The sequence below is a fragment of the Gekko japonicus genome, unplaced genomic scaffold (assembly GCF_001447785.1).
Source record: "Gekko japonicus isolate JY-2015 unplaced genomic scaffold, Gekko_japonicus_V1.1 scaffold1233, whole genome shotgun sequence".
Lineage (NCBI taxonomy): Eukaryota > Metazoa > Chordata > Lepidosauria > Squamata > Gekkonidae > Gekko > Gekko japonicus.
Window position 1 is genome coordinate 530,945 of NW_015167087.1, and position 13,749 is coordinate 544,693.

At 40.7% G+C, this 13,749-nt stretch overlaps 1 protein-coding gene across 1 annotated transcript; it reads left to right on the top strand.

Moving 5' to 3' along the window:
- Positions 1–209: 209 nt before the first annotated feature.
- LOC107111819 (cholesterol 7-alpha-monooxygenase) lies at positions 210–13,288 on the top strand. Its single transcript, XM_015412857.1, has 7 exons — positions 210–701; positions 3,618–3,715; positions 6,010–6,250; positions 7,006–7,616; positions 9,792–9,922; positions 10,641–10,816; positions 12,989–13,288. The coding sequence occupies exons 1-7, from the start codon at positions 210–212 to the stop codon at positions 13,286–13,288; spliced, it is 2,049 nt and encodes a 682-aa protein (XP_015268343.1).
- The last annotated feature ends 461 nt before the right edge of the window (positions 13,289–13,749 follow it).

Here is a 13,749-nt window from a genome sequence, read left to right on the forward strand (position 1 = left end):
CTATTTTTGGTGGCCGAAAATTGACTCTGACATCGAGAGTTGGGTGCAAAGTGTCACGAGTGCCAGCTGTCCCAGCCTGATCCACCACAACCCCCAATCCAGCAGTGAGGAAAGAGTCACCAGGCCTGGTCGAGAGTCCACATCAACTTTGCGGGGCCATTTCAAGGGCAAGTGTTCTTAATTGGTTGGAGGTGGTCCCGACCTCCAAAATGACGGCCCATACTGTAATTAATATGCTGCACCGCATTTTCGCAACTCATGGGTTACCAGACACTTTTTTGTCCGACAACGGGACTTGTTTCACCGCCTCTGAGTTTCAAGAGTTTTTGGCGGCAAATCTGATACAGCATAGCATGTCAGCACCATTCCACCCAGCAACTAATGGGCAGGCCAAAAGAATGGTGCGGACCACTAAGGAGACTCTTAGCCGCCTGGTGCAGGGGAACTGGAGCCAAAAGGTGGCATTGTTCCTCCTGCACCAGCATGTCACACTGCACTCAGTGACGGGGCGGAGCCCCACAGAAATGCTTATGGGTCGGCAGCTGACAACTCTCCTTGACCGAATGCACCCGGACCTAACAACATTCAGACCCCCACACAGTGAGTCCACTGACTGGACCAGGGGTTTTGAGGAGGGAGAGTATGTTTATGCAAGGAACTATGCTGGAGGGCATTGTTGGTTGCCGACAACAGTAACCAAGGTACTGGGTTCCCGAACTTACTCTGTAAGATTAGCTGACGGTTGAGTGTTTAAAAGACACATCGACCAGCTAAGGAAAAGGTGGGCTGAGGTAGACCCTGAGCCCAATACTACAGTGGCAGACGTACCCGTTCCAGATGAACGGGTAGAGCTTCCGCTCGGACAACTCCCACGAGGGAGAACCACCCAGTATCACGACTGAACCCAGTTACCCGCCTGAAGACAAGTTTCAGGCAAACTGCCCCCAAGGTATGCTGGAAAACCCTATCAACAGGGAAACGCCAATCAGTCCTCCAGCTGTAACATTACGATGGTCACAACGAAGCAGGTAGACTCCTGCTTATCTCAAAGACTATGTGTGCTCCCAGGTTGTTCCGTCTTAGGGGGGAGGAATTGTTGTGTATTGAAAACTATGTTAAGCTTGAGTCTGAACCAGGATTGTAAATAGAACAATCAGAGCTGCGCAATGTTCTGGAGGGAAGCACTCTGATTGGACCTTATCTGTAAATAGTTATTGGTTGTTAGCTGACATGTGGGTGTGGCTGTTGCTCTATATTTTTGTCTCATTCTGATTTCTTCTGACTTCGTTAAATAAAGCTGATTCACTGTTCACTAGCTGTGTTGAGTCTCGTACTTAACATTCTGTTTCCTGGATACCACTGGGCTGGGCCCAAGGATCCCAGGGGCATGGCAAGAGCAAAGGAGGCAGAGTGGGATCTTGCCTGATACAGAGAAGGCTTAGACTGAGAGGACAGATCCAAGGGACAGCACCTGGTGGTGTGGAAAAGAGGACAGGCAATCCCAGCCTCACTAGGCCTGAGAAATAAAAATAATTTAAAATACAACTGAAACGCTGGAATGTTATCAAGGAAAAAGGAGCAAATAATATGACTTAGGTGACCATATAATTCCCATAACCCAGCTCAGTTCGATCACTTGTTATGCGGCAGGTAAAGGTTGGAGATAGCGATGGTAAGGCCAGGACACAGGCTGGCAAAAGTGGTAAAGCCAGGGCACAGGGACACCCCTTGGTATATGATGCGGCTCCTTAGTCAAATACCTGGTAGAAGAGCTCCGTCTTGTAGGACTTGCAGAACTGTAAGAAGTCCCACAGGACCCTGGTCTCTTCTGGGAGCTCATTCCAACAGAATGGAGTCACCAATGAGAAGGCCCTGGCTCTGGTTGTTGCCAGCCTGGCATCATTGGGGCCTGGAAGGCCAACCGATTTTGTGCCCCTGAACCCAGTGCTCTCCAGGGAATGTGTGGGGAAAGGCGGTCCTTCAGGTATGCCGGACTCTAATTAATTTCATTGAGTGATCTGACTTCTAAAGTTATGGGAAACAGAGGAAAATAAGTTCTTTCTACATACCAGGCATACTTGAGTTTAATATAAAATTTCTCCATCTAAAGGGTTGGATTTAACAGCTTTTATTAAAACTTTTATTTTAACTGAGAACTTTGTACATTCTATTTCTGTCCATGGTAATAAATCCTTGTGTTGCATAACAAAATAATATTACTGTATGCTACTGCCAGCTCTACTTTTTCCATTGTGCTATACAGAATGTGTTCATTAACACTACAGGACTTTTTGTTGTTGTTTGTTTGTTTCCCAGATAACATTTTTAAATAAGTAGTTTGATATACATGTCACTCATTTGGAATCCTTCTTTGGTCATGTGGGTTTTCTGAATAAATTAATACCATTTTATGCATTGCTCTTCTTGGGTGGATCCTATGAGTACTGGATAGTGCTGCTGGGCAGAACGGGGAGGAACTAGTTAGGAACTGGTTAGAATTGTGGGGAACCATCCCCTCCTCTGCCTGCCACCAGGACCCCCACTCACAATTTGCCTCCCAACCACCAACATTCATGCACAAAGGAAAAAGAAAATCAGAAAGAAGAGGAGAGGGCTTGGTGACTTAGCAAATATACAAGCAGCCAAGTGCTTTTTCATGATGTTTGACAATGGATTCCAGATTCCCTCTCCCAGATGTTTGCAGAACTTCTCTTTTCTAAACTGACTGGTTTTTATTAATGACATTTATAATTTCTGCTCCCCAGTTTTGTATTTTTAGGAATCCTTACTTTCCAAGATTCTTGTACCAAGAAGTATACCATGCCAGAACCAATGTGCTGAGAGCCAGTCTATAATAATAAACACTACTCTGCTATCCAAACTTAACATAAAATTATTGCCTAAATCACTTATGCCCAAACTTTTCCTAGGATCCTACAGGACTAAAAAAATCTCTTTCACCACATGTCAATTTGTACTAGTCCTATAGTTCCACTTAGAATGAGTAATGGATGTATACATAATGGAATTTTTGCTGTGTCACACTTAAGAGACTTCTCTCAATGCCTCACTCACTACTGCCACTGGTCCTATAACCCAGCAGATTCAACCCTATAACACTCTGGATTCAGAATTGGCTCCACTCAGTTTTGTCCCTAGTCCAGCCTGCATTTCCTGGCACCACACCTGCATTCTTGAAATTAAAAGTTGGCATCCCCAGCAGAAGTTATGTCACAGTATGTCAAAGGACTACCTCATTTAAAGATATGGTTGAACTATAAAATGAAATGGGTCAATCTGCACATTAGATCAAAATATGTCTGAGAGACCTTTACATTATCAGCTATTACAGCTCTTTAATTACTTTCAACCTTCACTGATAAGTGTTAATCAGTTCAAGGCTACTGCTTCAAGTTTCTAATACAACTTTGTCCTGTTCTTTGCAGAGATTTTGGTCTGGAGGTACAGATGCTTTGTCCAGAAATGGTTAATTAATAGCTTACATAGGTTATTTCAGTTCAATGAATGGGCACTCTTACTGAATATAAAAAGTGGCACTTTCACATCTTCTGAATCACTTTCAGACTTAGGTGTAAACTCTTGTAAATTTACTACAGTTGCTTGAAATGACTGCAATATCAGCATTGCTTTTCATATGGGAAATAGTGGTGATTTTGTGCTGTAATTTGTTATTGGTTCTCGGAATAAGGAGGAGGTAAGGATGATTTTGATGGTCTGAACTTTCCCCATTTGTATCATTATATGTGTATGAATTTTTGAAATTGGTATACTTAATAAAAATAGCCATTGGTAAAAGTAATACTTAAGTTAACTGTAATAACTCACTTTTCAGGTAGACATGCATTAAGAATTAGTAGACAGACCCTTTTAAACCTTGCCACAAATTTCAAGAGATAAATTGCACATAGGAAAAAAAAGTTGTATGTGATCAATTAAATTATATTACTTGGAATTTTAGGATTTTCAGAAATGGTGAGCATTGCATTACAGGTGAAATCAGCCAATGACATGGTCTGTGAAAAATATTTAGAAATCTTCAGATATATAAATTAATGTTTTGTCATTGTTTGTCTCCTTTTCTATATTGCAAATATTTACTGATTAGATCTGTAATTACTTTGCATAGGTTAATCATTTGATTTACTAATTAAAATAAAACTAATGAAAAGGTTTTAGTTCTGTAGAAAAGAAATGTATGCACATTTTTGATATTTATCTCTCTGGCTTTTATCTTGTTCATCTTTTAGTCTTGCTTTTGCAACACAGGAGGTAAAAAGTGATAAAAGTCATCTATGTGTACCATCTGTTAAGTGATAAGGGAATGCTGCACTACACAGTAATATGTTACAAATATTCAAAGAAAGCAGTGCATGCAAAGATGTAGCAATTTGGCATATTTGCTAAGCGTGTATATGCTGTTCCGTGCTCACAGCATACAGGAAAACGTCACTTGCTTCAGGAATAAAGCCCAAAGTCTGAAAGCTGTTAATAGTAATAATCACTTCATTTATAATGAGTTCAAATTATCCAATGTGATCTGGAAATATACAAGGCAGTAAACTATTTGATCTCTACCCATGAATTTCAGTAGCATTCCATAGTTTTCTTCTTGATATTCCTTAATATTACATACCTGCTTTTCCTCCTATTTTGGATAGGTTCACTGTGCTTTCAAAGGTTACTTGATCTGTAGCTATTTTATTTTAGGATTTATAGAACAATGTTTTCAGCCATGCTTCTACATACCTGTTTATATTGAATACTGAGCATTACATTGTTATAACATTGTTAATAACGTCTTAACATAGATTTTCACTTTTCCAGTGGCTGCCTCAGACAAACCACAATTTACATGGACCACCATAAATGTGGGTCCTGAAGCAGCTATACAAATGAGCTCTGGTCAGAGACTCAGAGCTGCATGTCTGTGTTTGTATAAAAATGCAACCAGTTAGTTCAGTGAGATTTGAAGTGACACCCTGAGCAGAGTTTCACCCTTCTAATCCCGGTCACTTTGATGGATTTAGGTACCACTTTGGTGGGAAGGTAACAGCGTTCCGTGTGCCTTGGTGTTTAGTCATGCCGGCCACATGACCACGGAAACGTCTTCGGACAGCGCTGGCTCTTCGGCTTTGAAATGGAGATGAGCACCGCAATCCTAGAGTCGGACTCGACTGGCTTTCGAGCAAGGGAACATTTACCTTTGCCTAACTCTGTTTAGGACTGCATAGTTGGGAGAACAGTTCAGTGTGGCTGGGTTATAAATGCATGCATGTACATTGACCTTAGCAACATATGTGAAAGGGTGCTCTCACATATTCCTCTTCAGTGGTATATTAAGGCAGCTATTCATCTGTGGATTATTGGAGTAGGTAGACTTGGTTTCTTAAAAGAAAGGAGCACACATCAGCAATGCTAGCAGGCATATTGTTCAAATGAACAAACAAAAGTTAAACCAAACAGATTTTCTGTTCATTTCATCAGACAGCAAACTCTGGGGACACTGCCAAGGTTCACCCAAATGCAGCTCATTTGACTCAAAAGGGGGGGGGGTTTAAAAAAAACCCACCCCTGCCTATGTACCCCCTCTCCAATTCTATTCTACAGTATTCATTAGATAATAAAATGTACCTTGGCAAACATATTTTGCCATAAAATTCTATTTATGTTAAAAATTATTAGTGCTAACCAAGAGTGAATGAGGTAGTAGTGATATGTTTAGAACAGAAGATAAATTTCAATGGCTTTGATTTACTGTATCTGGTGCATTTTCATTACTGAGGCAATAACAAGCTTCTGTATTGTGCGCAAGTCATTATTTGTTAGTTATCTACTGCCTCCCTAGTGGATTTATTACTCAGATGAGGGCAATTCCTTCTAGCAACAATGGAAATTGTGTGTTGTAAATAGAAGCTTCCATGGCAGACTTGAAGGTCAAATCTGAATTTATGGTCCTAATCTATGCCATGTCCCTATTGCCTTTTGCAGACGTCTGAATGAGCCACCCTTGGAGAATGGGATGCTGCCATATCTTGGCTGTGCTTTGCAGTTTGGCTCCAATCCTCTCAAATTCCTCACTGCAAGACAAAAGAAATATGGCTCCATTTTCACTTGCAGATTGGCAGGAAAATATGTTCATTTCCTCACAGACCCTTTTTCCTATCACTCTGTGATGCAACAAGGAAGACATCTGGACTGGAAAAAGTTCCACTTCACAGCCTCGGCAAAGGTAGCAAATTCAGAAAATGAAAATATTTTCAGAAATAATAAAATGTGTTTTAGTATTTTTTAAAACGGAACAATGGAAATCCTAAAAACGTACCAGCAAATAACTAGCAATAGCTGGCATTACCAGTTAAGGTCATATAGACAATAATGTTGCACCTGGTACTGTAGACATGAAGGGTTATCAGGTTCAGTGGAATCAAGGTTAATTTCCCCATAATGTCTACAGCTCTACAAATCAATCTGTCTTCAAAAACTTAATGTTACATAGAAACAGATTTTGCTTACAGATCAAGATAGTTTCATTTAAGACCAGTAAATCACAGATTAATAGAGCATATACTGATATGTTGTGTAGTTCTCTTGAATTATAATGTTCACATTAGTTTTAAGAGCATTTTGCAATAAATTTATCAGAAACTTTTATGATGAATTTCCATAGGACTGCCAAGTACGCTCCAGGTTGTCATTTAGATGTCCATGCCTTACCCATTTTCTTCTATGAGACTGCTACTGTGAAAACTGGTATCTTTTGTATATCAACATGGGATGTCTCGCTCCATACACATAACATTGATAATTTCAGTTCATATCAGGACCAGGACACAAGTAGAGAGGGGTTAAGTCTTTTCATTGCAGCTTTTCCCAGTCTGAAATAGAAGCATGGAAGAAAATAGTAGAAAGAAAGAGGTGAAGAGGTTAGATCCCAGCCATAGGTTGTGATCAGCTTTCCTTAACATTTACCATATTTGATGACAGGCTTTTGGACATAAAAGTATTGACCCAAAGGATGGGAACACCACTGAAAATATGCATCAGACCTTCATGAAAACCCTGCAGGGTAAAGCACTGAACTTTCTCAGTGAAGCTATGATGGAAAACCTTTCCTATGTCATGCTGGAATCGACTGCCTCAAAAATGAACTCCAGTGATTGGGTAACAGATAAGCTTTACGAATTCTGTTGCCGTGTGATGTTTGAATCTGGGTTTTTAACACTTTTTGGTACAGAGATTAACACAAACAATGACAAGATCCATTCTAACCAAGAAGACCAAAAAACACTTATTTTAAACTCTCTAGAGAATTTTAAAGAATTTGACCAAATTTTTCCAGCTCTTGTGGCAGGGCTACCTATCTACATATTCAAAGGCGCCCACAGGGCACGCGAGAAGCTGGCCGAATCTCTACTCCATGAGAATCTGCAAAAAAGAGAGAACATTTCTGAACTCATTTCTCTCCGCATGTTCTTGAATGACACACTCTCCACTTTTGATGATAAGGAAAAAGCAAAGACCCATCTTGCAGTTCTATGGGCTTCACAAGCGAACACAATTCCTGCTACATTTTGGAGCTCATTCTACCTTATTAAGTAAGTAGCTACCCAAGCTATACTATAAGAAATATGACCTCTCTCTACATGAATTGTTTCTTATGGTAGTTGGACAAATTCTGCTCTTGGTTGATTGTGCACCATGTGGTAGCTTACCACAGTATGCATATTACTGTTTGGCAAACTGGTCTTCTGTGTTATCCTGACAAAAGATGAAAAGAATTGAACCATATTTCAGATTTTTCATCCAATTTATGGAAGAAACTCCTAAACTTCCTGAGACCATAATATGCAGGAATAATCCCATACAGCCTCTTTATATATGCTTTTAAAATGTATTTAGATAGGTATGTCCTGCTTTTGTCCCCAGTGAAGACGCAAACAATTTATAGTATCATTCTCCCCTTTTACTTTTTGACAATGAGGACTCTCAACAATACACTTGTTGGGCTTCTCAGATTCAGTCTAACCAATAAATATTAACATCCTTCTAGAACAGAATGCAACAATCCCTACATCTCAATTAATGTTTATGAGGCTTTCAGAAATGATAGTCAGTCATCTCAGTGAAAACTGACTGCACCTTTTAGATTATCTGCATTGCATACACTAGGTTGCACATCACTTAAAATATGTTTGTTTACCTCTTCTTCTTCTTCTTCTTCTTCTTCTTCTTCTTCTTCTTCTTCTTCTTCTTCTTCTTCTTCTTCTTCTTCTTCTTCTTCTTCTTATTATTATTATTATTATTATTATTATTATTATTATTATTATTATTATTATTATTATTATTTCAGGTGGGTCAGTATGTTGGTCTGAAGCAACAGAATAAAGTTTGAGTCCAGTGGCACCTTTAGGACCAACAAAGGCTCTTTCTGCAGTAGACCTTTAATCCTGATTCAACACTGTCTCCTACTAGCTATTCTGCACTACATTTGAGTTCACCTCTCTTTTTATACCGGGTTTTTGTCAATTCTGCATTACATTGCGGTCACCCCAGGTTCAGGCCACTGTTGCCCTGGGGTATATAGATCCTGTTTTGCCACAGGCTTTCCCTTGATTCGTAGTGACCCTGGTCCAGATTTAAGTGTAGAATTTTTAACTCTGTTTCGATCCTCCCCGCCCCTTTCCCGCCATACCTGGGACAAACACCCCTGTTTGCAATTCAGACTTTATAACCTGGGGCAGGCAAGCAAATTGGAGTGGGACAAATTAGTGCAGAAAACAACAGATAAACAGAGATAACTGCAAGGTAAATGGCCATGAGTTGAACACAGAGAAAACCTGGGGTGAGGTCCCAGTGTGGAAAGGGCCAAAGTTTAATTCTGGATATAAGTTTTTGTGTGCATGCACACTTCATCAGATACACTTCATCTTTGTTGGTCTTAAAGGTGCCACTGGACTCAAAAGAGAGCCAGTTTGGTGTAGTGGTTAAGTGCGTGGACTCTAATCTGGGAGAACAGGGTTTGATTTCCCACTCCTCCACTTGCACCTGGCTGGATGACCTTGGGCAAGCCATAACTCTGGCATAGCTGTTCTTGAAAAAGAGCAGTTTCTGTCAAGAGTTCTCTCAGCCCCACCTACCTCACAGGGTGTCTGTGGTGGGGAGGGGAAGGGAAAGGAGTTTGTAAGCCGCTCTGAGACACCTTTGGGTAGTGAAGGGCGGGGTATAAATCCAATCTCTTCTCTTCTTCTTCTTCTTCTTCTGCTAATAATAATATGCCTTCAAGTCTCAACCAACTCATAGCAACCCCTCATGGGGTTTTCAAGGTAAGAAGAGATGGAGTTTGCAATTGCATTCACCTACATAACAACACCCGACTTTCTTGGTGGTCTCCTATCCAAATGCTAACCATAGCCAACCCTGTTTAGCTCCCAAAATCAGATGAGATTGGGCTAATCTGGATCATTCAGGCTGTTTCCCCCACTGTGGTCCTCGTAAATATGACTTCAGTAGCTGTAGTGGGCAGGGGGCATTTCATCCTGAGGTGGAATACAGGGTTGTTACTTGATCATCAGGAGGCTTTGAATGCCATCTTTTCTTTCACAAAGCCTCCATGCTACTGCCTGATGATTAGACTACTGATAAAGTCTGCTACTCTCATCCACTTAACAACGGACTGTGACTAGCAACTACATATCTTCTCTTTCTGGTGCCCATGTATAAGCACTGGCTCATAGCCACTCTTTGCATTGTGACCAGCATGTCTGTTTCAGGAATCCAGAAGCAATGAAAGCGGCTGTGAAAGAGGTACAACGAGTGCTCAAAAATGCTGGTGAAAAAATGGGTTTGAATACGAAACGTGTTTCCTTGAGTCAAAAGCAGCTGGATGACATGCCTGTACTAGGTATGCTTGCTTTTGTTTTGTTTTGTTTGCTGTCACGTGACAGTTGTCTTATGGCCATGACCCCATGGTGCTTTCAAGGCAAAAGCTGCTCAGAAGTGGTTTGCCATTGCCTGCTTCTGCATCATGACCCTAATATTCTGTGGTGGTCTCCTTCCAAATACAGGGCTGACCCTGCCTAGCTTCCGAGATCTGATGAGATCAGACTAGCCTGGAATATCCAGATCAGGACTTGTTTAACATGTAATAAAGGACCTGGAACTTCCACCACTTTCCTGTACTACTCCACTAGCGATCAGTGAACAAACTGCTGATATCTGAGTGTGTGTAAAGTGCCATCAAGTTGCAGCTGACTTCTGATAACCCCAGCAAGGGCCTTTCAAGGGAAGTGAGAAGCAGGGGTGGTTTGCCAGTACCTTCCTCTGCAGAAACCTCCTCAGGGGGCTCCTGTCCAAGAACCAACCCGGCTTATCTTCCAAGATCTGTCAGGATTGGGCTATGCCATGCCTTCCCTCCCTGCTGATATTGAGGAGCCATTAAACATTAAGAAACATCAGTTGTATAATGTTCATGGCCACACCACAACATGTGTACTATGTTTCTATATAGCTATAATAGCATTTGGTGGTACAGAATAACATCCAAGGAATTTTATTCTTGTTATCAATCCGTTTTCAAAATGTATACTGTGTCTATGTTAAAGTCTATCTTTTTTACACAGATAGTATTATTAAAGAAGCAATAAGACTCTCCAGTGCATCCATGACAATCAGAGTGGCTAAGGAAGATTTCTCCTTGCAGCTAAGCACTGGCTCCTACAATATCCGCAAAGATGACATCATAGCCCTTTATCCTCAGCTGTTACATCTTGATCCAGAAATTTATTCAGATCCCTTGGTGAGTAATTGCCGTTTCAGGTAATCACTGCACAAATTAAAGAAGATGGTGTCTCTATCTACAGTAAAGCATTTGGTGTCAATACTGTTATTTTTGTGTAATTCACAGATTCTTTGCTTTTGGTAGACAAACTGCAGACTGATGAGAGCTTTCTCATGGAGTATTGGGGTGCAAAGAAAAAGAAATATGTAGCAATCAGATGCCAAGCAAGCTGTAACTTTAATTTAAAAAATAAGATTAAATAGTCTAAAAACATTTGTGTTGAAATAGGTATCTCCATACCTAAGGCTAAATTCACATGGTCAACTGAAGCTGCGATCACACACAATAAATAATTCACTTTCAATGCACTTTCAGATTGGATTTTGCCAGTTCACACAGTAAAAATCCAGTTGAAAAGTGGATTGAAAGTGGATTATTTAGTACGTGTGATCACAGCTTCAGTTGACCATGTGAATTTAGCCTTCTTTTCAACCCCTCTCCTGCTGATGGTGTACAAGTGAGAAAAATCAGAAAAGCAATTTTAAATGTATTTGTATATGTGTGAAACCTAGAAAATGTGCTTGAAATTAGGTTCCTGAATCAATTGGTAGCCATGCAGGAATGTTGATTTACAACTGAATTTCAAATTGAAATTTTCAACTTTACTGCATTTAACAATTAGGGTTGCCAGTCCCTCCTGGGAACCGGCGGGGGATGGGGGGACTTACTGGGAGCAGGAGGGAAGCCCAGCCTATGTCACTGCCCACATGACCCAGAAGTTATGTCATCATGTCAAGGATGTTGGGGCAACACTCTGGTATTTGGGCAAAATCTCTGTGGTAAATTTGGCTTCTACCACAGAGTTTTTGCCCAAATATCAGTGTTGCCCCGACATCCCCAACATGATGATATCACTTCCAGGTCACATGGGCAATGACAGACACATAGCTGCACATCGGCTATTTTTGGGGTATGTTCTTCCTGCCGGTCAGCTGATCAGTGGCAGCGTGGTGGGGCCTGGCAGTGGGGGACACTTGCCTCCACTGGGGGGCCTGGCAACTTTATTTACAATGTCTGGGATATTTCAGACTTTTGTTTTGTTTATATGATCTGTCAGGGTGCATGAACCCTGGCAGCAGCCCAAACAGGAACCCTGTGGCTGATCCTGCTTGCAAAAGATGGTTAAAGCCCCTCTGTTCTTGGTCCTTGCTCTAGAGCACATCTCATGTAGGTAGGCCTTCAGATACTTCCTAACAGCAATGGAGCACATATGGGGCTTTCAAAAAATAACCCATCAGCAGAGGAAGCTTTTCAAAGGACATTCTTAAGGAGATTCCTTGCTGAAGATGAGCAGGCATCCTCATCCAATGATCCAACACCTACGTTTTTCTTAAACTCCAGTTTCAAAAGGAAAGGATATGCAAATTTCTTCTCCCATTCTAGAATCTCTCTGGAGAATATTCAGTCCCCAAAGTCAGCTAGAACAAAAACAAAGAATGCACTGTTCTCTGTACTCATTTCTTCCATCAGCATCTGTGTGTCCCTCAAGTGCAAGGAGCCTTCCGCTGATACTTGATGTCCTCTGTTAATGCAAGAACATCTTGCAGAGATCTTTGGGCCAGCAGAACACACTGGTGCTGACAAAATGAAATCGCAGGATCCAACTTGTTAATTGGTAGGCAGCAAAAAAGCACTATGATTCCTGTAGTAAATACTGAGCATGTTTCTGTCCAGTATCAGAGGACATAAAATATCAATGGAACTCCCACTGAGGTCAACAGAAAGAGGTTGTTCTTGGGGTTTAGTAATAACAGAATAGGAAAGATCTTTCAGTTTAGATTAAGACCAAATTTCAGTTCCTTTTTAGTTATCAGAAAGATGTCAGCAGTGGTTTCGATCCCCCACAATGCAAAGGCAGGTGTGATCATGGAACAGAACTTTCCAATTACTCTCTTCCCAATAGATCCTGTCTGTGCATCAAACAGCAACATCCTCTAAAGTCTGTTAACATTTTTTGCCATAGGGCCCAGCTCTAACCCCCAATATTTATCAAACACCAAATCTGGAGCAATATTTTTATAATTCTGAAATTAATAATTCTGGTCATGTTACACATAATAATGTGAACTCTAATGCTGGCCTTAAACAACATTGCATTTATAATTACATTATTCTGGGCTTTGTTAACAGGCATTCAAGTATGACCGTTATCTTAGTGAAAATGGAGAAGAAAATACCATTTTTTATCGAAATGGTCAGAAGTTAAAATATTACTACATGCCATTTGGGACAGGACGCGCCAAATGCCCTGGAAGATTATTTGCAGTTCATGAAATTAAACAATTTTTGACTTTGTTCCTTTCCTGCTTTGAGGTGGAGCTTGTGGACAAGAATGTAAAATGCCCTTCTTTAGACCAGTCACGTGCTGGACTTGGAATTTTACAACCAACAACTGATGTTGATTTCAAGTACAGATTAAAGCCTCTTTGAATGTGTGCAACAAAATATTCACTCAGATGGTTATGCAGTGCACTAAGAATAATGAGAGTCTGAAGCAACTATTAATATCACTTAAGGAAAGGCTCTCCTTTGGAAATCTAATCATGGACCACGTTTTTACAGGCTCTCAGACAATAAGAGGTATAGTTCAATCCACTAAATATTCTAGTGCTACATCTACAGTAGAGCCCTTGAGTGGAGGGAAGTATTTATATATGTGTGCCTTGTGTACTGAAGAGGTTTGTGAGTATATAGCTTACAGTAGATCTCTGAGAGAGGATTACTTCTTCCCTGTCAGGTAGAAACCCTTCCTGTACTGCTGCCCTTTATGCCCTTGCAAACAGATCTTACAGACAAACATGAGATCAGGGGTTGGGAGTCAGGACTGAGACAGTTGTTTGCATAACACTCATGCTGGTTAATCATCACAGCAATAGTATGAAATATTTTTT